Source organism: Amphibalanus amphitrite, unplaced genomic scaffold (assembly GCF_019059575.1).
Source record: "Amphibalanus amphitrite isolate SeventyFive unplaced genomic scaffold, NRLGWU_Aamphi_draft 000512F_arrow, whole genome shotgun sequence".
Classification (NCBI taxonomy): Eukaryota; Metazoa; Arthropoda; class Thecostraca; order Balanomorpha; family Balanidae; genus Amphibalanus; species Amphibalanus amphitrite.
Window position 1 is genome coordinate 38692 of NW_024882006.1, and position 20212 is coordinate 58903.

Here is a 20212-nt window from a genome sequence, read left to right on the forward strand (position 1 = left end):
ATAAATCGGTAAAGTAGCTTAAACTGTATCGTATTTCCTTGAGAAAAAATGACGAACTCATCCTAAGACATCCAGATTATTGGATGCGTTCGTCAGTTGTAAGTAGTTCAAGTTTTTGGAAAAAGTTGCTTGTGGAAAATCATAATATTTCAAAGATATGCCTATTTTCGAATAGTTTATGCATTTATCTGCATTGAAAAATGATTGTAAAGCAAAAGTGCAAACGATTGTTGTCAATTTATTCTCTCAAATCACTATTTACGAACGCACAAAACTCCAGCTTTTAATTTAGTGCGTGTGCGAATTGCGGTCAGGAAAAAAGATTTAAACTGTCTATATTCCTCTTAAAACAATGAAGGATGAATGAGAAAAACGCTGTTTTGAACAATTGTATGTTTATTTTTTCTCAATTAAGCAAAAAACCAAAATTTTCAACTATTATTACATTTGCTCTCACAAAACCCATCACTTTTAAGCATGACGTCATGTCAGCCAAACTTACTAGCGCCATCTCTGGAGAGCATCTTTCGAAACCTCCAGACGATAGAGAGAGCCTGTTATTTTACGAAAAGTGCACGAAAAGTGGGTACTTCATATGTAACAAGTGCGCCATAAATGAAACCAAGGCCCTATATACCAGGTAGGGTCGTCCGGCGATTCTACCTTTTCGTGACGTCAGCTCGTGACGTCATTTGGAGTCAAGTCTCGAAGCCCCGTTCAATCCCCATGTAAATGAGCGATTTTCGAAGCACTGTAGAATGAAGTCTGCACAAGATATATCAAACTTAAGTATCTTATCTGAAAGAGCAGACAATTTTCTGCAAGTTATCTATTACGTGTTTTTCGCTAAATCTTTTGCTTTTTTCACAAAAGCGTAAAATGTCCCCCCATGTCTCCGCAGCCTCCCTGCCGCCGGCCGCCGCGCGGTATTCAAATATGCGGCTTGGACTGCCGCGTGCGTTAGGCTCCGCCCATAGCTCCGCCCACATGCGTGACGTCATTCGTGTTAGTGGACACGCAGAGAGATAGGGGACCATAGATATAAAGACTTTATAAAGTCTTTTATATCTATGTAGGGGACGACATGAAACGTTTTGTTTTGAATGGCGCCATCTAGTTTATGCTTTTGAAATGTCAAAGTTTACGAAAACTTTTTTCAAAAAAAATAATACTGAGAATATATTAAATAGAAGTCAAATACTACAAAAAAAAATTTGAGATACTTATTTGTCAAATTTCGATTCAAACGATTATAAACACTTAAATATATTTTTTTGAAAAATAAGTCTCGATTTGTAGCCGCAAGGAGCAGTAGTAATTAGTTGCAAGTTGGTTGCAAGTGCGTTCGAATCTAAGTTGAACATTTTATTGTTTTCTCGTGTATTTTAGGGGTTGGGGTATGGTATGGTAACGCTTGCATTTTTAACATTTTATCGGTTTAGATATCGTTTTTCCAGAACTGGAACAGTGCTGTTTTATGGACACCGAGTACTTTATTTTTAAAGCAGGTATGTCTTTTAATTGTTTTTTATTTTGGTGATGGAATGGAATGCTTAACAAGTTTTATTCAAATGCTTGCTGGATTAATTCCTTAAATTTTTGCTACAAATTTATGAGTTGTTATGCTTAAAATCATTGTTAAAGAAGAACGAAATGTTATTTAGAGGAATTATATATTTTTACATAACAAGCACATTTTTGGTCGGGTAGAGGCTAGATTAGATATTGTGTGGTGGGACTGGGGAACCTATTATACATTGACCAATTATATCTTTAAGCTCTGTCAACTGTATGCTGACTGGCTGACATTTGGCCTCTGCCATAGGTATAAGGTGGCTGCATTCTTGGCATTCTTCCTCAAGGGAACATTTCTGTGCACCGGATTGATTTCAGAATAAGAAATAGAACATCTTTGCCTAAGTGACCATTGGGCCATTAAAGCTCCTCATTTGTTCTAGTCTCAGCCCACTGCCCAAGTTGCAAAAATACTTTTGAAGACCAGTTCAAAACCCTACCGGAAAGTGGCATCAGCATGTTTCCTTTTATGGGTTGGGATTTATTCTTCTTGGTTATTCTGGATCAGGATTACCACATAACTAGGTATATGGGATTAGATATAACATCAATATTAATTATTATCTTGTTGCATTCATCATCATGGTCATTATGCTATTGCAAATGCAGGCACCATCTAAACTGAGTGCTGTTCACGGACACCTGCGGTAGCTGCGGTAGATCGCAGGCTGTAAGTCCCGCCCACTTGTGCGCACGTCATCACGCGTTCGTCTGAGGCGGCCGTGTCAATTTTCCGCCCAAGTTACACGAATGCGCAACTACCGCGCCACTTTGCATCACAAATGGTTCCTGCGGCCGCTGCGGTCGGATCGTTTCGACCGCAGGAGACGCAGGCGACCGCAGCCGGCCGCAGCCGTATGACGTCACACCACCCGCCCCATCCCCACTTTCTGTGACGTCATTACCCGGCTGACCGCCGAGCCGCAGCTACCGCAGCTACCGCAGGTGCCCGTGAACAGCACTCAGATGTGTTAAATGTGGTTAGGACTTAGGGGTGGTGTTAACTGGCTGACATTTTAACATTGTGTGTTTAACATTGTTAACACTGTGTGTGCACAGTTTCCTTCAATAATTATCCAAGACTAAACCTAGTATATACCCACTCAGTATTCAGCTTACCTATTTATTTCAAAATCAAGTTTTTGTTCTTAAGAAATGAGAACAGTGCTTTGTTGCACCTAGAAACAGTGTTTGGGGGCTGTTTTTTTAAATAATTATTGCTCATTAGGTAGCCAGCAAAATATTAGCCTAATATTACCTACCAATGGTCAATTGTCAGTAGATTTGCTTTCTGCCTGCCTTCATAAGTCACAAAAGAGATAAAAGAACTATGCTCTTAACTTGGTTGGCAGAAAATATTGCTCCACTGAAAAATATGTTGGCAGTAGGCCGAAGCCTGCTGCGATGAGAACTCGGTTCGCCCCCCGCCCCCCGCCCCACACTGGGCCGGGGGCCCGGAAAAGTGCTAGAAATTATCTGTGATTGAGTTGTTGATCTCAGTGACAAGCAAACATGCTAAAAACGACGTGGGGCTGCTTAACCCTCGCCGGACCTATTGTCGGACCCCCCCCCCCTCGGCCAGCCGAGGGGGGAGGGTTGGTACGACCCCTTTTCGCCGTTTCGCCCCTAATGGAGCTAGAGCCTCGCGGAAAAAACAAGCGTGTGCGCCGTTTCAAGACGAAACGATTGATACCCGATTTTAAGGTCCCAGGTCAACCGGTAACCTCTGAGGTAAAGTCAAAAAGCCCAAGGTAGGGTTTAGTTTTTGGTAAATAATTTCGCAAAAAAATGGCCGCAGAGCAGCGATTTTGGCACCATCGTGTTCGCCTGGCTCAGGCGCGTCGAATGGTATACTTTTTGTCCGGGTGAGGTCAACTTAAGGTGTTGACCTCGAGTCAAGGTCAGTTCAGAGCCCATCAGGCCACGAACTTAATCGAAGGAAGTCGTATTGCATATCATTCGATTCGGGAGGTCTCCCCGAGTCCATTGGTGGCTTTCCCGAGTCGCTGGCTCAATTTGATCATGAGTTATTGACGAGAAACTCCTATGACCGTAGTGACGTCATAAATGACGTCACGGAAGGTCAAAAATGCAAAAGTAAAGCATCAGATCTTGCAAGGAGTGCATGAAATCACGATTCCGAGTGCTTGAGATAGTTTGAGATCATTTCATGCGCAAAAACAACAGTTTCCTTATTTCCCCATTGACTTTTATTGGTGAGGTCACGTGACCTCGAAGAGTAGCAGGCATTAGCAAAAATTGCGAGTAGGGCATGACAGAAAGATGATTAGTGGTTTGTATGGCATGGTCATTTTTAGCGGCTCGAAATAACATTTCTCAAAAAGTCTGACTAAAAAGCAAGTTGTTGTTGATTATCACTGACTTGTGTTTGGGGGTTAATAACGACTGAATTTTTTAGTTTGGGCCAAAATTTTTAACAGCATTGTGTGCGTTGATCAATTCTGAGCTCAGGGACATATATTCTATTCTGATTATACGCGTTTGTATTTCAAAACTTCCAGCGCTTTAAAGAGCGCCGGGCCTTCAGTAGAGCGGCGAGGTGACAATTGCCCCTACATCATGTGGTTTACTTGCGCATATCTCGAAAAGTAGCAGGGAAAAGCAGCAAAGCACCTATATGGAACGAAAGATGAGTAATCAGAGGCTAGTATAAAATGTTCATTTTTAGCTGCTCGAAATCACATTTTTATAAAAGTCTAATTAAAAAATTAGATATGATTTTTAATTACGTCTTGCAGCTGCTTGCAAAAAGCTAGCTTATCTTGCAGAAAAGCGATGCAATATGTAAGAATGATGTTGGCACAGTGAACAACAGTGCCCTAAACTAGTCTGTGAGGAAATTTCGTTCAAAACGACGATTGGTCAGCTAATAAATTACCACTGAAGAGCACCATGAAAATCGGTAAATGTGGTGGCCACTAGAGAGTCTAAATTGTCTTGTGTTTGGTGACAACTGACGACCTCAATTTTGACCTTAGGGAAAAACTGGCAGCGGAATCGTATTCTTCGATCAATTTGGGATTAAATGATATCTATTTTGTTCATATTGCGGAGAGTCAGTTTGGGGGAATTTCTAGCGCTTTTTCGGGCTGCCGGCCTACAGTGCGCCCCCCGCGCCGACCCAGGGTGTATCGGCGCCGACCGGCCGCTGGGTGGCCGCGCGGCGGCGTCCCCGGGTGCCGCCTACCGCCTACTTAGTGACCGCGCCTGCTGTACCGCCGGGCGCGACCTGACACTACCATCGTAGTGCGGTGGCGGACTCATGCCGGTGTATGTTCTATTCAGCGTGTATGTTCTGTTGCATGTTACTTTCTTCCATTTTCCATTTCTACTTGGTGTCACGGGCAAATTGTATCAGTTCTGGCTCCTGTACATAATCTCCAGGGACATTTTACACCCGGCCTACCATCAGTGGCGGAACGGAGGGGGGCACCGTGGCCATGCCCCCTTGCTTTTGCCATTTTAACATTAGCCCTATGGGCGTTGCATGGAAAGAATGGGACCAAAAGTCGGCAGTGCCCGCCCCCCCCCCCCCCCCTTAATTGAAGGTGTTCTGCCACTACTGCGGCCTACATGCCTCCTCTGTCCTTCGGGTTCCCACGGTCATCTCCCTTTTTATGTTCCGATCCGTTTCAGTCCGTGTGTCCCGTCCCACGCTGGGAGGGCGCGGCGCGCGCCGCCGGCAGCTGCCGCGTCCTCCCGGAGCGGGCCCGGGCCGCGCGCCGCTCAACCCTTTCTTTTCGTCATCTGGCCGGGCCGCGCCACCAGCCGCCCATACCGTGGGCCGTTTAACCCGCTCGCCGCGTGACGTCAGCAGTCGGCGAGGCCGCCAGGTGGGCCGACGGCCGCGGGCGCCGGGCAGCGTCGCCGCCCGTCTGTCCGTCCTTCCCCGCTCGCCCGCCGGCCGACCGGCCCCACTCGTCAGGGCTGGCCATACACTGCGGGCCGGTGACGAGTTCCGACTTCGCGATGGCAGGGATTGGATGGCGATGGCCCGAGTCATGTTTGGCCTGCCGTTCGCTTCTTTGATGTCGTATATTGGTGGTTAGAATATGCAAGACAGAATGTTGTACGTTTTCGACCCTTGGGACGCTCTCGGAAAGAGGATTCTGAAATTCTGATTATAGATCGTTGGAAAAGTCGAATGTCTGGCGGTTTTCACGGAAATTGGAACAGGATATTTGAAGTGGTTTCAGTAGCTGATTAATTTGGTGGCGACTTTTGCACTTTTCCTTTCTTTTCTTGGCATTTTCGGTGCTGGACTATTTTTGCGATGTCATTTGGTGCGATGTTTGTCATTGCATGTGGATGGACTGTTACAGTGAACTACAGATAATGTGGCGGCTGTGAGCTTGTCCCATTGTAATGGAAACCTGTGCCGTATCAACTTGATTAAATCAAGTATTTTCAATGTTTCTTTCTACCAGAAATGCTTTCTGCTGCTGTCAAAACCAAAAAGGTAAAAACACTGCTGAAGCATTCATTATATTCGGTAATCGAGCTTGTCATCTTCCTACACGAAATGTGAACATTGACGTGGATATTGTCATGACATTACAGTCGCTTGTCGTTCTTGCCTTAACAAGTGGACAGTACTCACGATTATTCGTCCGAAATCGACAACACGTCCTCGCTCCCATCGTCGCTCTGCCCCGATAACTCAATGCCTCTGCCTTTCTGTTCCCGGTACTTACCACTTCCTATTAACCCTACCACACTCTTACCTCTCTGTCGTTTCCCTCTTGTTCATTGTTTCCTGGTGCCCTCCCGTCGAGATGGACACCAGTGTGACCCGGCTCTGCTGTCGTCTGACCCCAGCCTTTTCCCGCAGGTCACCAGCAGATGGCGGGGGTGCAGCAGTAGACGACACGGTCCCCCGGATCGCAACGACTTCCCTTCATAACAGGTGAGTGGATGGAGTGTTGGTCTAACGGTTCCTACTTAAGCGTTGTGAGATGGGCGGTTTGTTGTACCGTGATTATCGTTATAAACTTTAGACTTAGTGAAACTGACAAGCATCTCAATTTTTTTGTATAAAACTGTCTGTAACAAAGATTGTGTCTCGCTTCGCAAGAATTGCGCATTGAGTCATTTGACGGCTTACCTTCGAGCATACTCTTCACTCTACAATGAATTGAGTCTCCGCTCTCGCAGTCCTGGTGAAGAAGAGTTTTTGTGTCTCTAGAAAAACCTTTGGAGAACCGGCACGTCTTATCGATACTTCATTCAAGAGGTCGTTTGTAGAAGGCCCATTACCAAAGTTACCCGCCGACTTAAACGCGAGATAAACGCCAACTTACCCGCAAACCACTCACACGCGACCTACCCGCGTGTGGAAGTCTCCAGCAACTGTAGTGGTGGTGAAACTGACGGGCATCTTGTTCAGTGCTCGCACAAGCATTAGAATTAGTTGCTGTTACCGAACATGTTAGGGCTTTCCGGGTCGTTTTTTTCCGAAATGAACATGCATCGTCGAGCTCACGGCTTGTTTTAGCGAAGCGGCTCATAGGTCAGGGCTGGACCGCCTATCTATCTCGACTCCAGAATCCACCATACTGTTTCTGGCTCACGTTCCGCAGCACTGGCACGCTCGCTATGTTATGCTATGCCACGCTATGCCCTGCTGCCCTTTATCGTCCCGCCCACCAGGTAGGTAACCGTCCTCAGGCCCAGCTCCCTCAGCAGTGATCGGTATCAGCCGGTCCGTCTCCGTCCGTAACTTATTCATGTCGGCGGCGGCGGTCAGTCAGCGCCGGTGGGCGGTCCGCTGTCCAACCCCAGTGTCGCCGCGCCGCTCCGACGGTGACCGCCCACGGAAACGGTTCGCCGACACCGACACCAGCGCCGCCCAGCGGAGGAAACTCACAACTCGGACGAGTCCACCGCATCTCTGACGGGGGAGGCCGCTGCCTCCGAATCAATACGAGCGGAAGGACTAAAATTAGTATCTCACGTACGCGAGAGCGCGCGCTGGTACCGGCGGCGGCGCCGACTACAGGAGTGGCCCACATTGCCGGAGCGCGTGGTGCGTGCGCGCGTGGGACTGTTGGGAGAATTGGCGCGCCAGGAGAGGAGACTCGGTCGGCGGTGAGTGAGCGCGCCGGCCATGGGGCCGTGAGACGGGCACGTGCGCCGGCCGGCCGACTCACCTGTGTGCTCGGCGACCGCCGCTGCCCGGTGAGCCGGCGGCCCGGAGCGTCCGCAGGGCACCCGGGGATCGGGCTGTGTCTGCTGCCCCGCAGCTGAGCTGACCGTGTGGTAGTGGTGCTTGATCAGATGGTATGTGTCGCTGGTATGCTGATCGTTGAATGTGGTGCAGTGTGTGACCCGCCCACTCCAGGGCATTTCCGCACCCCGGCCCTTTAAATGCATTATTTGCTGCGGCTGACACCTGTCTGCACTGCTGACCGACCTTGCCTTACCTGTCCCGCCTCCACCTGTCCCGGGTAGTCCCACCTGTCCCATCGGCCCCACCTGTCCCCTACCCTGTCCCGGCACGCAGGTGTGGTTTGTCCGCGGTACTGGGGGAATCCAGACCGGCCGCTGCCATGTCCAGTGCTCCCATTCATGGCCCGGCCCCCGGCGAGTGTGCCAGGTGGGGTTGGCGCTGCGTGGCAGGTGCCGCCGCTGTCAGCTCCGCCGAAAGTCAAGGTCAGGTGGCCGGTGTTGACAGCCGCGCGGTCTGCCGGTTCGTCGGGCGGTGCTCGCCGAGTGCCGCCATGTGACCATCACGTGATCTCCGCTGACGTCACCGCTGAGCGGGTGACGGAGGGTCACGTGTGAGTCACGGGCCGTGTCGACCCCTCGGGTGTGTAGTTTACCGTCCGTTCGGCCGGCCCGGGCCGCTGTTGTGGTGCTGTCACGCCGCGGGCCAAATAGCTGACCCACTGGGCAGCCGGGGTCTGTCGTCCTCCGCCCGGGGGCTTCTCTTGTGGCCAGCTGGACACAAAACAAACAAACAGCAGGGCACAGCCCCGCCGGCGTCCGACGCCCTGCCTCTGCCGCCGTGGCGACATGGTGAATGACCTTGGGCATTGGTGAGACGCGGTGTGAGCCCATTCCAGGGTTCTGTTCGATGTTCGTCGCTCTATCACTGGATGATGTCTGTTCTATACCGTGGACTGAGTATTCACTGGTTAATGGATAGCTCAGGTGATTATTTTAAGTGTGATGATTGCATTTGGATCGGACAGATCGTCTCACGCTTACCGTGATATCTGGCCTCACAGGCTGTGTTTCCCCGGTAGTGCGTGATCTGTTTGGCTTTTTTCTCTGCCGACAGTAGTACCGCTCTCGTGTCCCGGCCCGCGGCAGAGGAGGCGCGTGCCGCCGATATCTTCCCTCTCCGCTATCTGAGCTATCAGCTCCGGCTGTCCGTATCGGCTGGCCGGCTCCGCGTATCGGTCCGCCGGCGTCCGGACGGTGCTCTCCCGTCGTGGAGGCGTGGAGTGTATCGCTCGCTGCTGCTCCCGTGGTGGGTGTGTACTGTGTAAAGTGCGCCGACGGGCCACAGTTACTCCCGTTGTAGGGGTGTGGAATGTAAAGTGCGCCGGTGTATCACCACCAACACCCACTACTGACTACAACTACTGCTCAGGAGTATGGCGGTACGTGAGGGGAAAGGGGGCGACATCTGCCGCCTCAGTTCTATTTACCCACTGCGGGGAGAAGCGGAACTGGATAGTGCGCGAGCGGTGTGCTCCTCCGATGAACTGCGGGTACAGGAAGTGGCGTGTTCCGCTGCAATCGATCGATTTACTAGTTTCCGCGGTATTCCCGTTTTCCTTGTTTCTGGACCTCGCCGGCTGGTCACGCTGATGTTAGGTATATGTCATCGAAGTAGTTCGTTCCTCCTTTTCCTTGTCTCCGTATGTAACTGACCCTCCCCGGGCGCGGATAGCCAGGACAGGCTGTGCATCATAAAACCCAGTATCCCTCCAACCTCACAGAGTGCCGGAGTCGGTATTCATTCAGCATCTCCAGGCCATCAGTCATCAGCCATCTCTGTGGCATACTGACTGCTGAGGATGCATATTCCGTGTGTCTCATCGCAAACAGGGCCACTCGAAGGCCGCGATGTGGCTCGACCTGGCTGCCCATCCCATTGATCGACTCACGCACCCCTTGTGAATCCAAGCCGCAGGGTTTGTAGAATTGACTTCCACACTTGTCACCTTCATTCTTCGTTGTGCGATCACAATTAAACTTTTTGGCAGTGTTCCCCTATGCGGTATGCCTGTCTCCCTTCGAATCACCCATGGCATCTGCTGCGGTTCGTGGCCTGCGGGCCAGTCTCCGCCGGTGCCCGCGCCGCGGTGCCGTTGGGTGACCTTGGCTCGCGCGGCGCTCGGCCGACGGGCCGCCGTACCGCGCCTCCACCTTGTGTGTGTGTGTGTGCGGGGCGTGACGTCACAGGTGATTCAGCCGCCGGCTGTCAGCTGGCTGCGGCGGGAGATCGGACGCCGCTGGCTCTCGGTCGGGTAGAGAGTGCGCCAGCGTCTGCGGCCCGGGGCAAGGCCGTGCGAATCGGGTCAGCCGCGTACGCACGTGCCGCCGAGGAGAGAGCGCGTCTGCCGCGGCTGGCCGCAGCTGCCGCCGAAACGCGGCGCGATCGGTGCATTTCTGCATAAACACGGAAGGAATTATTGGGGTGGCCGATACCTTGCATCAAGCGGCTCATGCTCCGCCACCTGATTTACTTTTGCGAGCAAGCTTTTTGAACTCGAGGAACTTTCCTGTTGCAAGCACTTACACCCTTCCGACATCTGTTCCTCTGCAAATGAATGGCCTGCCAGTCGGGAGGAGCCATCTGTCTGTCGTTTGATCCCGGTCCCGATTTCGGCCACGGTCTTTGGGCCGTTCGTCGAAGAGGTCTGTTGAAACGACCCAAATGTCACTACAGGCTGCGTGTGTGTAGCTGCGTTGTGTAACAGCGGGCCATTTCTTCAGACCGGGCCGGTGTACCGTGTCCGCTCGGTCAGCCGTGGCCGGGTCCGAGCGGAGTGGGGACACTGAAATACGGTGTCCTGTTGGTCAGACGTTAGTTATTGCTGCTGGAATGTTTTGCGTTTTTTTTTTAGGAAAACAGAGAAATTGCGTGCTGTATTTCTTTTATAGGGTGTGACGCTGTGCGAGCTGTTCCCTGACCACTAACCTATCTTCCTCTCCGTGTGCCCCCAGGATGAGCGCGATGCGGCGCCGCTGACTCCGCTGAATGAGGACGCGTCAGAGTAGCCGGGCGCGCGCCACCAAGCCGCCGCGCGCGGCTCCCGCGGCCGCCCGGCGCGCCTCGGCAGGCCGCTCGCGCCGGCCGGCGCTGCTGGCGAGCCGTGCACCCCCGCCACCGCCGCCGGCAGCGCGTCCGAGAGGCCGGAGCCGCGCCGGACGGCGGACCGCGGCGCCGGCGGCCGGCCGCGCCCGCCACACCTCCTCCAGTAGCTGCAACGTGAGTGACGCGCGCGCGGGAGACCGGAGGTCTGTGGGAGGGATACCTACCTGCGGGAGAGCTGGGGTCTTTTTCGTCTCAGCCGCTGCGTCTCGTCCCAGACCGGTAAAAGGAATTCACTGGTCATTGTGTGTCGAAGATTTTGTACTAAAGCTGCATGTGAATCTTTGTAGCTCAAACTAAGCCTGGGACTGTACTTACACTGTTTCGAGATTAAACATGAAGCATCTCCAATTACTAGTTCCTCTTATTACAAGCCCCTGTCCGGCCCACAGGAGAACCTGGACCCCGAGCCGACGGAGGGTTTCACCAGCCTGAAGCCGGGCGCGGCGGCGGTGGCGGCGGCGGCCGCGGCGGCCGAGGAGCAGCTGATCACGGCGGCTGCTCCGCCGCGGCTGCCGCTGCAGCAGGTGGCCCCCGCCCAGCACAACACCACCACGCTGTTCTCGCCGCCCGTGTACCCGCTGGCCGGCGAGGTCACCGCGCTCAGCTCACAGTATGGTGAGTTTGGGGCAGGTCACCGCGCTCAGCTCACAGTATGGTGAGTGAGGCCAGGTCACAGCGCTGAGCTCACGGTATGGTGAGTGTGGGGCAGGTCACGGCGCTGAGCTCACAGTATGGTGAGTAAAGTCAGGTCACCGCGCTCAGTTCACAGTATGGTGAGTGTGGGCCGTGGGGCAGGTCACCACCCTCGGTACACGGTATGGTGATGGGTGAGTAAGGTCAGGTCACAGCGCTGAGCTCATACGAGTATTGGACGGGTCGCTGCCCTCAGATTATAATATGGTGAGTCTCAGATTATGTCCCCCAGTATTCCCATCGCCCGTGTCCGGCGGATCAGGTCATCATAGTATGGTGAGAATGTAGTTCGACCCAGAAAGTCTGCTGGTTCCGCCTTTACATTAATGATATGTTGAGCGCTCAAGAGCTGTGCGCTCCTTTTCAAGCAACTGCCAGTTTTTTTTTAACTCTATTTTTTGGGGGTTAGGCCCTTTCGGTCTAATGAGACCATTTCAGAGCCGGGAGGATGATAGGATATAGGGGGAGACATTGGTCTGGGCAGGCATCCTAGTGAGTCGCCGGGGCTGAGCCCGTCCAGAGGACAGGCCACCCAGCCCCAAGGCACTCACTCGGGCTGCTCGGGAGCAGCGGTGCCGCTCCAAGGGAGCAGCCCGCATGAGATAAAGTTGCCTGTCCAGCCCGGAGGGGGTTGCGGCGTGGAGGAGAAGGATTTCAGTATCCTGAGGATAGAAGCACGGAACGGTGTGAACTCTATTTGACCGGTCACTGTGCTCTGGCACCGTGAGGTGACACCATGAATGAGTGCGAGCTCAGAACGGGTGAGCTGTGGGCTGTCTGTATGCTGCTCAGCTTCTATCCTCACATCCAGCGTTGTATTAGCCCTCATCCACTGCCTGGTACGCTCGGTTCGGTCGCCGGGTCCGGCTTCCTAGGTGGGTCACACGTCATTGGATCAATGATTACACGACCGATCAATGAGTCAGCGCCATCTATTGAGCGGGGGACGAACCTGCAGTCCCCGCTGTCACGGGACGGTGCGCCGTTCCCGGTGTATTCCGACACACTTGCTGGTATAGATGATAAAGTGGCGTCTTTAACGCGCGTTGAAGTTAAGGAGAAAGAGATGCTTCAATGCCGGGCGGAACCCCAGACACATTGGAGCTGTAATTGGAATGTATTGCACGTGGCACTCGGGGTCCTTTGGGGGATGGGCCAAATAGATGGCACGTGGGTCGGCAGTGGTTCCGTGTCTCAGCTCTGATTCAGGCAGGTGCCGAATCGAGTTACAGTCCGCCCTGATATACGGTGAATGTATCAGACCTGGCGTGAGATGCGGAACCAGTAATTATGCAGTGCTCGATTCCTGGAGAGCGCGGCTTGGTGTAAGGCACCGTTCAGTTGCCTGGGTCGGGCTGATTCGTACCGCTGGTAGTGGTTTGAGGGATTGCTACAGCGTGGAAACATGGTGACAAAGTCCCCCTCAACAGACTGTCGAGTGACGGAGGAGCGTACTTGTTACCCTTACCCTTCTTCTTTCCCGAGCTGGCTGCCTTGGCGCAGAGGAGCGCGATGTTTATCCCCTCCCCGCCATCCTCCTTTCTCGGACAGGCTGTAGGGCGGCGAAGGAGCGCGATGTTAACCCCATCCTCTCTCTCGTCGGCAGGCTGTCGGCCGTCTGATGAGCGCGGCGGTCCGGCGGAGGGCACCGACCCGTCGCTGTGGTCGGCACCCGAGCCGATGGCGCTGGTGCCAGCAGAGGGCAGTGAGGAGCTGAACCTGTACGCGCCGGCCGAGTCCTCTGACGGCGAGCAGTGGCAGCAGGCGGAGGACGAGGCGGCCGCCGAGGTGTGGGACCAGTTCAACACCTACTACTTCATCAAACACCTGCCGCCGCTGACGCCCGAGATGCGCGCCCGACACCCGGCGCTGCCGCTGAAAACCAGGAGCAGCCCCCAGTTCACACTGGTGCTCGACCTGGTGAGTCGCCGCGGCCGGTTGGGGGGCCCCGTCCTGTGGGATAACTACCGATATATTAATGTGGCATCTTCGCCATTTGAGCTGACATTTTGCATAACCCGTCCCATCCGGGGAGATGGCAAATACAGGGTGTCCCAGAAGTCTTGAAGCTTTTTTATTTTTGTCGTGTGACCTTGCTATGCCACTGATTAAGGCAAATGACGCCTCAAACGAAAGAGAATGAACTGAAGTTTTGTATTTTTATGCGTAGAGCACCACTTTAGTCAGGCGGCCCCCGTTGTGAGTCGCACAAGATTGAGCACGAGAGATCACGTTCTTCGCTGCCGCCAAGATCTCCCGGTTTGCGAAACACCGGTGTCGCCATGCCCGTTTCTGGTCAGCTTCAGAGCCTTATTTCATGAAGCGAGCCAGGAAACAGAGTATTGGATCTCGGAGAAAACATAAGCAACATAATGATTTACTGATCAGAAAATCTCCTGACACGTTTGCACGCATCCTGCAAAAATAAGGCTCAGCTGCTTGAGCGCGCTAAGCAACAGCCCGTTGTAATCCTTTGATTCGTCGCATTATTATGGGGCTAAAACGAATATCAACCCGTCGCAAATATAACTATGTCGCTAATATTATGTCGCTCGCTTCAGGGAATAAGACTCTGAAGCTGACAAGAAACGGGTATGGCGACACCGGTGTTTCGCAAACCGGGAGATCTTGGCGGCAGCGAAGAACGTGATCTCTCGTGCTCAATCTTGTGCGACTCACAACGGGGGCCACCTGACTAGAGTGGTGCTCTACGCATGAAAATACAAAATTTCAGTTCATTCTCTTTCGTTTGAGGCATGATTCGCCTTAATCGGTGGCATAGCAAGGTCACACGACAAAATTAAAAAAGCTTCAAGACTTCTGGGACACCCTGTATATGCAACACCTCCTGTATTGTTCACACACTGCCAGTACGCCCCCGCCGGCCATGTTGCTCACATCTGGTCCCCGGCCGTGCCGACAGGACGAGACTCTGGTGCACTGTAGCCTGCAGGCGATGGAGGACGCCTCGTTCAGCTTCCCGGTGCCGTTCCAAGGCGTCACCTACCAGGTGTTTGTGCGCACGCGGCCCTTCTTCCGAGAGTTCCTCGACCACGTGTCCAGCATGTTCGAGATCATCCTGTTCACCGCCTCCAAAAAGGTTTACGCCGACAAGCTGGTGGACCTGCTGGACCCACATCGGCGCTACATCAAGTACGTGACACTCCGGGGTGCTCTGAATGATTTGGTTGCTAGATGCTTGGATGAGAATGTTTTGGCACGGGGACAGCTGACTACGTAGTCAGCGTACCATTTAATTGATTTTTGCCAGCATTAGAAGAGATGCTGTAATGGCAGATACTGAAGCCGTTTTTCCCTTGCAACGGAATTTCAACATTGATAACAGAAAGTAGAAATGCGTAATGTCGTCACAGTCTCACGCGCGCGTTTTACTAACCCGACTGTGGCGGTGTGTACGGCAGGTACCGTCTGTTCCGCGACCACTGTGTATGTGTGCACGGCAACTACATCAAAGATCTCAGCATCCTGGGCAGGGACCTGTCGCGTACCATCATCGTCGACAACTCGCCGCAGGCCTTCGGCTACCAGGTACCGAGGGCACACGCGTCCTGATTATCACAGATGGGTTACTTGGGATGCATTGTCGGAATTCGCACCAAGTAGTCATTTTATTTGTAATATCCCATAAATTAGCGCCTTTTTGTCATTACATTGATTTTTTCATATGGCTCACGGTTTGCGAGTGTTTGCAATCTTAATGATGTAGTATCTTTCTGTTTAATATTTCGACGTGATGAATTTATTTGACTCTAATATTACCCGCACATCGTTTACCGATACTCGTGTTAGCTGATAAGTTATGTATCGCATGGCTCAATTTGTAAAGCCGTTTGACGTTGTTCTTTTTTTCAGTTCGAGAATGGGATTCCGATCGAGAGCTGGTTCATCGATAAACAAGACAGGGAACTTCTTAAGCTGATACCGTTTTTAGAGCATCTACACTCATTGGTAGGTATCAGTTCATTTTAACCTTTGCACGTGTGTTTTGGAGACTCATTACTTATAAAGTCCAGGAATGTCTACGGCATTTACATGAGAAGTTGTCACATAAAATGTTAGTATCCATGGCTCCGTACCCATAACAACCGGGTAGCTGCGTTCCAACCATATCTGTCTTCATTCGTCCGCTCATTTCGCCCGTGTGCTCTAGCTCGTCTCGTATAACCTTCCACGAACCTCAGACAATCATATTATAAAGCTCAGCAATATAGATGTCACTGATTGGACTGCGCTTGGAGTGGCTCGCTCTTGGCCAGTCCAGCAATGCGTCTGGCGTTATCCATCTGCTTTGTGTGCAGTTATAGCGCTAAGAGACGCTAAGTTACTGTTCAAATGAACGATGATGTGGTATTTATTGTGAAATGTAAGGAGATCCAGTGGAGAGCTGGTTTATCCTACTTCCTTAAATTTACTACGTCCTCCGCCACCCCACCTACGGCTACCCACTCATACCGAGACTCTTTACTTACAGGGTTGGCATTTTTGCCGGCAAAAACTAGTTTATGCCATTTGCCGGTTTAAACCGGTTTTAACCGGCAAAAAGTGGCAAAAACTGGCAAAAACTAAGAAATACCACAATGCTATGCTTGGACATGAATTTGAACATGAAGCATTTTAAGGAGAATTCGGTGAAAGCTTTATGCTTTCAAACAAAAGTGACATTGACCATTGAAATGCTTCATAACTCAAACATTTTCATGGGCTTTCCATAAGGAGCTAGTAAGATGCCTTTTGGGGTGACAAATGAGCCAGTGCAAGGGTGACTGGGTGAGTCCTGCACAATCAGAAGTGCGAAGGGGCATCTGCCACTGATATGCGCACGGCACCGCATGGCACCTTACTTACCGTGGCTGTCTTGCCCCACTCTCCCCTACATGGAAATACGTTCCGTTGTGGATGTCTACCGACATGCATAGACATTTTAAGCAGGGATAAGTAATGAGGCAGCTTTAGAATGTTTAGTGCATCTACATAACTATAGTTCGTTTTTCTTAAGTTTGCCCCTCACTGTAAACGTCTTTTTGAACACAGCACGAGAATTGCTAGCTGAATTACTTAGAAAACTGGTTGGCGCACATTGTATTGTAGATATGAATAATATTTTCAAAATAAGCTTTGAACACCGACGATTTAACGTTATGTTAAGCGCCGTGCAATTTATTTATTAGTTCAGACATAATTCCTGAGAAGTCGTCTATCCCTGTGGGGCTGTACGTATTGGCAAATACGAGCTACGAGTCTGTGAAATAGTAAATAAATTTGATCAAATTGATCGTCTGTCAAATCTGGTCAAATCAATGTGCGCCAACCAGTTTTCTAAGTAATTCAGCTAGCAATTCTCGTGCTGTGTTCAAAAATACTTTTACAGTGAGGGGCAAACTTAAGAAAAACGAACTATACCAGAAATGCATTTGTACATTACAAATCCATTCCTAACTAGAAAAGTTGTAGGTTTGGCCATCTGAGTTTTAGCCAGTTTTTGCCAGTTCTTGCCACCAGGGTTTCTGCCAGCCGGTTTAAACCGGTTAAAACCACTGGCAAAAAACAGTTTTTGCCACCCCCTGCCAACCCTGTTTACTTATGTACGGCTGCTCTGAAAACGTGACCTGAACTGACAGTAATCCGAAGCCCTCGGAACCCTCTGAGGTCTGAACCGTATTCGACCTCCTAACGACATCTGTCAGAACTAGGAACCGGCCAGGTCTGGTAGGCTCAGTGTCGGTACGCGCGCCGTGACTAGGAAGTATCTTGTAATTCTGGCTCGCGCCCGCCCCGTTCCGTTCCTCCCGATCACTCCAGTAGTAGTCCAGCCTCTGCTTCGCCCTGTTTCGTCCTTGACCAAATGGTATTCCAGCCTCTACACTTCCCCAGTCCATCTCCCCGCGTCTTTCCAATGCACAGTGGGGATTTTTCCGATCTAGCGCCTATTAATTCAAAAAATATTTTTTGGATTTTTGTTTATTTTTTGTGTCAGTAGGGCTAAGAAATGTCTGAATTTTTCATATATGGCATTGTTTTATCTGTATGTCCACAGCAAAACTAGGAAAAATGCGCCCAAAGTTCACACTCATGCGTGATTACTCAATGGGCTCAGCAAGGCCCGAAAGTATAGCTCAATTTCATTGTCCTGTCCTGTTGGTTTTAATCTTGCGAGGTCTTAAAGTTGCATATCGTCTGAAAGGCACCTTTATTAGGAATGGAATGGCAAACAGAAAGTATGCCACAACCTTACTAAGGTCACAAAAATGCCCTTTACAAAAAACCCTTACAGACACCATATTGAAGGAATTGTATTCTAAATAAATGTAGGAAATCAATAATGTTCTCCACACTTTTCCACCCCGAAATATATCCTATCGAATTCGCCACTTTCTTCTGCACAAGACAACGCCTAGTTTGGCTGCCGAAACTTGCCTGAACACGGAATATTCACATTAGAGTATCTTAACACCCCACTCGAGGAGCGCTAGGGCAAACAGCACGATATAGGTATGTTCCGGACATACGCGAATTATTTTACTTCGTGATTTATATGATGCATATTTTCTGAGACACATTCATTAGGAATAGGATGACAAGCGTAAATTATACATACCGTAACCTTATTAACCATCGCACTTGTGGGGAGGGGGAGGGGGAAGGGGTCGGATAAAACCCCATGGTTTTCCGCAAATTACTCGCGCAAAAAGCGGCCGATCGCGCCGAAACTTTCGGTACCCTCTGGATCATCAATTTTACATCTAACGTAAAAATTTCATGACTCTGACCCAACTGACCTTTGACCTGTGGCATATTTCTCGAGACCATGTTTGGCCGGAATCGCGATTCGGCGTATGCCAGCTCACATTATCCGCGGTTTCCAGTCTTTTTGTGGTTTTAAACGTTCAAATATGTGAAATGATGTTGGTGCCATGCATAATGGTGGGAGTCAAGGTCACGTGAAGGTCAAATCAAGGTCATTGACCTTTTGATGACCTTGGTTCACTTTTTCGAGTTTTACTTGTTTCTAGGGTAGTTCTTGGTGCTGATTTCGATTTTAGCAGCCATTTGAATATTTACGAAGTAGTTCTAGTGCCTTCGTTCCATGTTACGAAGCTATCAGTAGTAGGTGATACTTCTATGGATGGCCGGCAGGACGCCTTCTAATTGATCTAACCTGACCTGACCCGACCTGGCCTAAATGCATAAAGACATCGTCTGTGATCAAAACTAACATGAAATTCGTGATCAGCACCCCAAAATACCCCGTAACACCCTAACTTTGCGAAGTTTCAAGAGGTCTCGATTTCCCAACTCTAGTTGGGTCATTAAACCGACTTGGAAAGTCAGCTTATGACCTTGGACTTTGAAATTGGATATATTCGGCCTAATTTCGTCATAGGCAGCACGCTTGACTTTTCCGCGAAGCTCTAGCTTGATCAGGGGCCAAACGGCTGAGAGGGGGTCCAATTGAACCCCCTATACTATGTTGATTATGCACATTTACAGGTAAAATTATCACCAGGACACACCAGCCAACATCTGTGCACAATCTGGCTACAATTCTACCTATGGTTTGCCCTCTACGAATAAATACGTGCTAGATCGGAAAAATCCCCAATGTGCAATGGTAGCCCAGCCTCCGACCCTCTCCAGCCCATCTCCCCGCGTCTGTCTAATGGTAGCCCAGCCTCCGACCCTCTCCAGCCCATCTCCCCGCGTCTGTCTAATGGTAGCCCAGCCTCCGACCCTCTCCAGCCCATCTCCCCGCGTCTGTCTAATGGTAGCCCAGCCTCCGACCCTCTCCAGCCCATCTCCCCGCGTCTGTCTAATGGTAGCCCAGCCTCCGACCCTCTCCAGCCCATCTCCCCGCGTCTGTCTAATGGTAGCCCAGCCTCTGACCCTCTCCAGCCCATCTCCCCTCGTCTGTCTAATGGTATCCCAGCCTCTAACCCGCCCCTCCCCGTGTCTGCGGACAGAACGAGGACGTCCGGCCGCACATCCGGGACAAGTACCAGCTGCACGCGCTGCTGCCGCCCGACTAGCGCCGCCGCCGCCGTCTGCCGTCTGCTGACCGACCCACCTGCCTGCACGGCGCCGCGCCGCGCCGGGAGAGAGTCCGAGAGTGAGAGAGAGGGACAGCGCGCCACCGCTCTGTTTTGTCACATGTACAAAACATGTGACATGTTTTGTCACATGTTGGTGCGTCGTTGTTGGTTGTTTGGTCGGCGCCGCCCGGGCGCTACTGAGGAGTCTGGTGGGCGCAAAGCGGGCGCCGCGACAGGAGCGGTATGTGTGCGGTCACCGGTCCCCGCGCGCACCTCCGTCGGACGCCCTCACCATACCCAGTGCACGCGCAGAGGACGCCCGTGGCCGCGCCGCCACTCTGACATTGTTGGCGCACGTTCGAACACTTGTACAATATTTTAGCAAATAAAGAGGACGATTTTATCGCTGTTGGCACTGACCAAGTGCGGAGCCTTGTATCCAACCGACTGAGGTTACAGTGCTCGTCTGTGTGAATGAATCGCTGCGATGTTTAATATTATGGAAATGCTCCGAGTCTTTGAGTTGTGTGTGCCCGTGGGATCG

General features: G+C 51.3%; 1 protein-coding gene across 4 annotated transcripts; it reads left to right on the forward strand.

Moving 5' to 3' along the window:
• Positions 1 to 1361: 1361 nt before the first annotated feature.
• LOC122393018 (CTD small phosphatase-like protein 2) lies at positions 1362 to 20183 on the forward strand. Of its 4 annotated transcripts, none has more exons than XM_043388522.1 (9): positions 1362 to 1508; positions 6428 to 6502; positions 10777 to 11041; positions 11317 to 11542; positions 13227 to 13540; positions 14544 to 14773; positions 15043 to 15169; positions 15494 to 15589; positions 19600 to 20183. In XM_043388522.1, the coding sequence occupies exons 3-9, from the start codon at positions 10811 to 10813 to the stop codon at positions 19663 to 19665; spliced, it is 1290 nt and encodes a 429-aa protein (XP_043244457.1). In that variant the 5' UTR covers positions 1362 to 1508; positions 6428 to 6502; positions 10777 to 10810; the 3' UTR covers positions 19666 to 20183. The 4 variants fall into 4 exon arrangements, with proteins under 4 accessions (XP_043244457.1, XP_043244458.1, XP_043244459.1 ...); XM_043388523.1 differs by lacking the exon at positions 1362 to 1508 and adding an exon at positions 5892 to 6055; XM_043388524.1 differs by lacking the exons at positions 1362 to 1508; positions 6428 to 6502 and adding an exon at positions 7546 to 7683.
• The last annotated feature ends 29 nt before the right edge of the window (positions 20184 to 20212 follow it).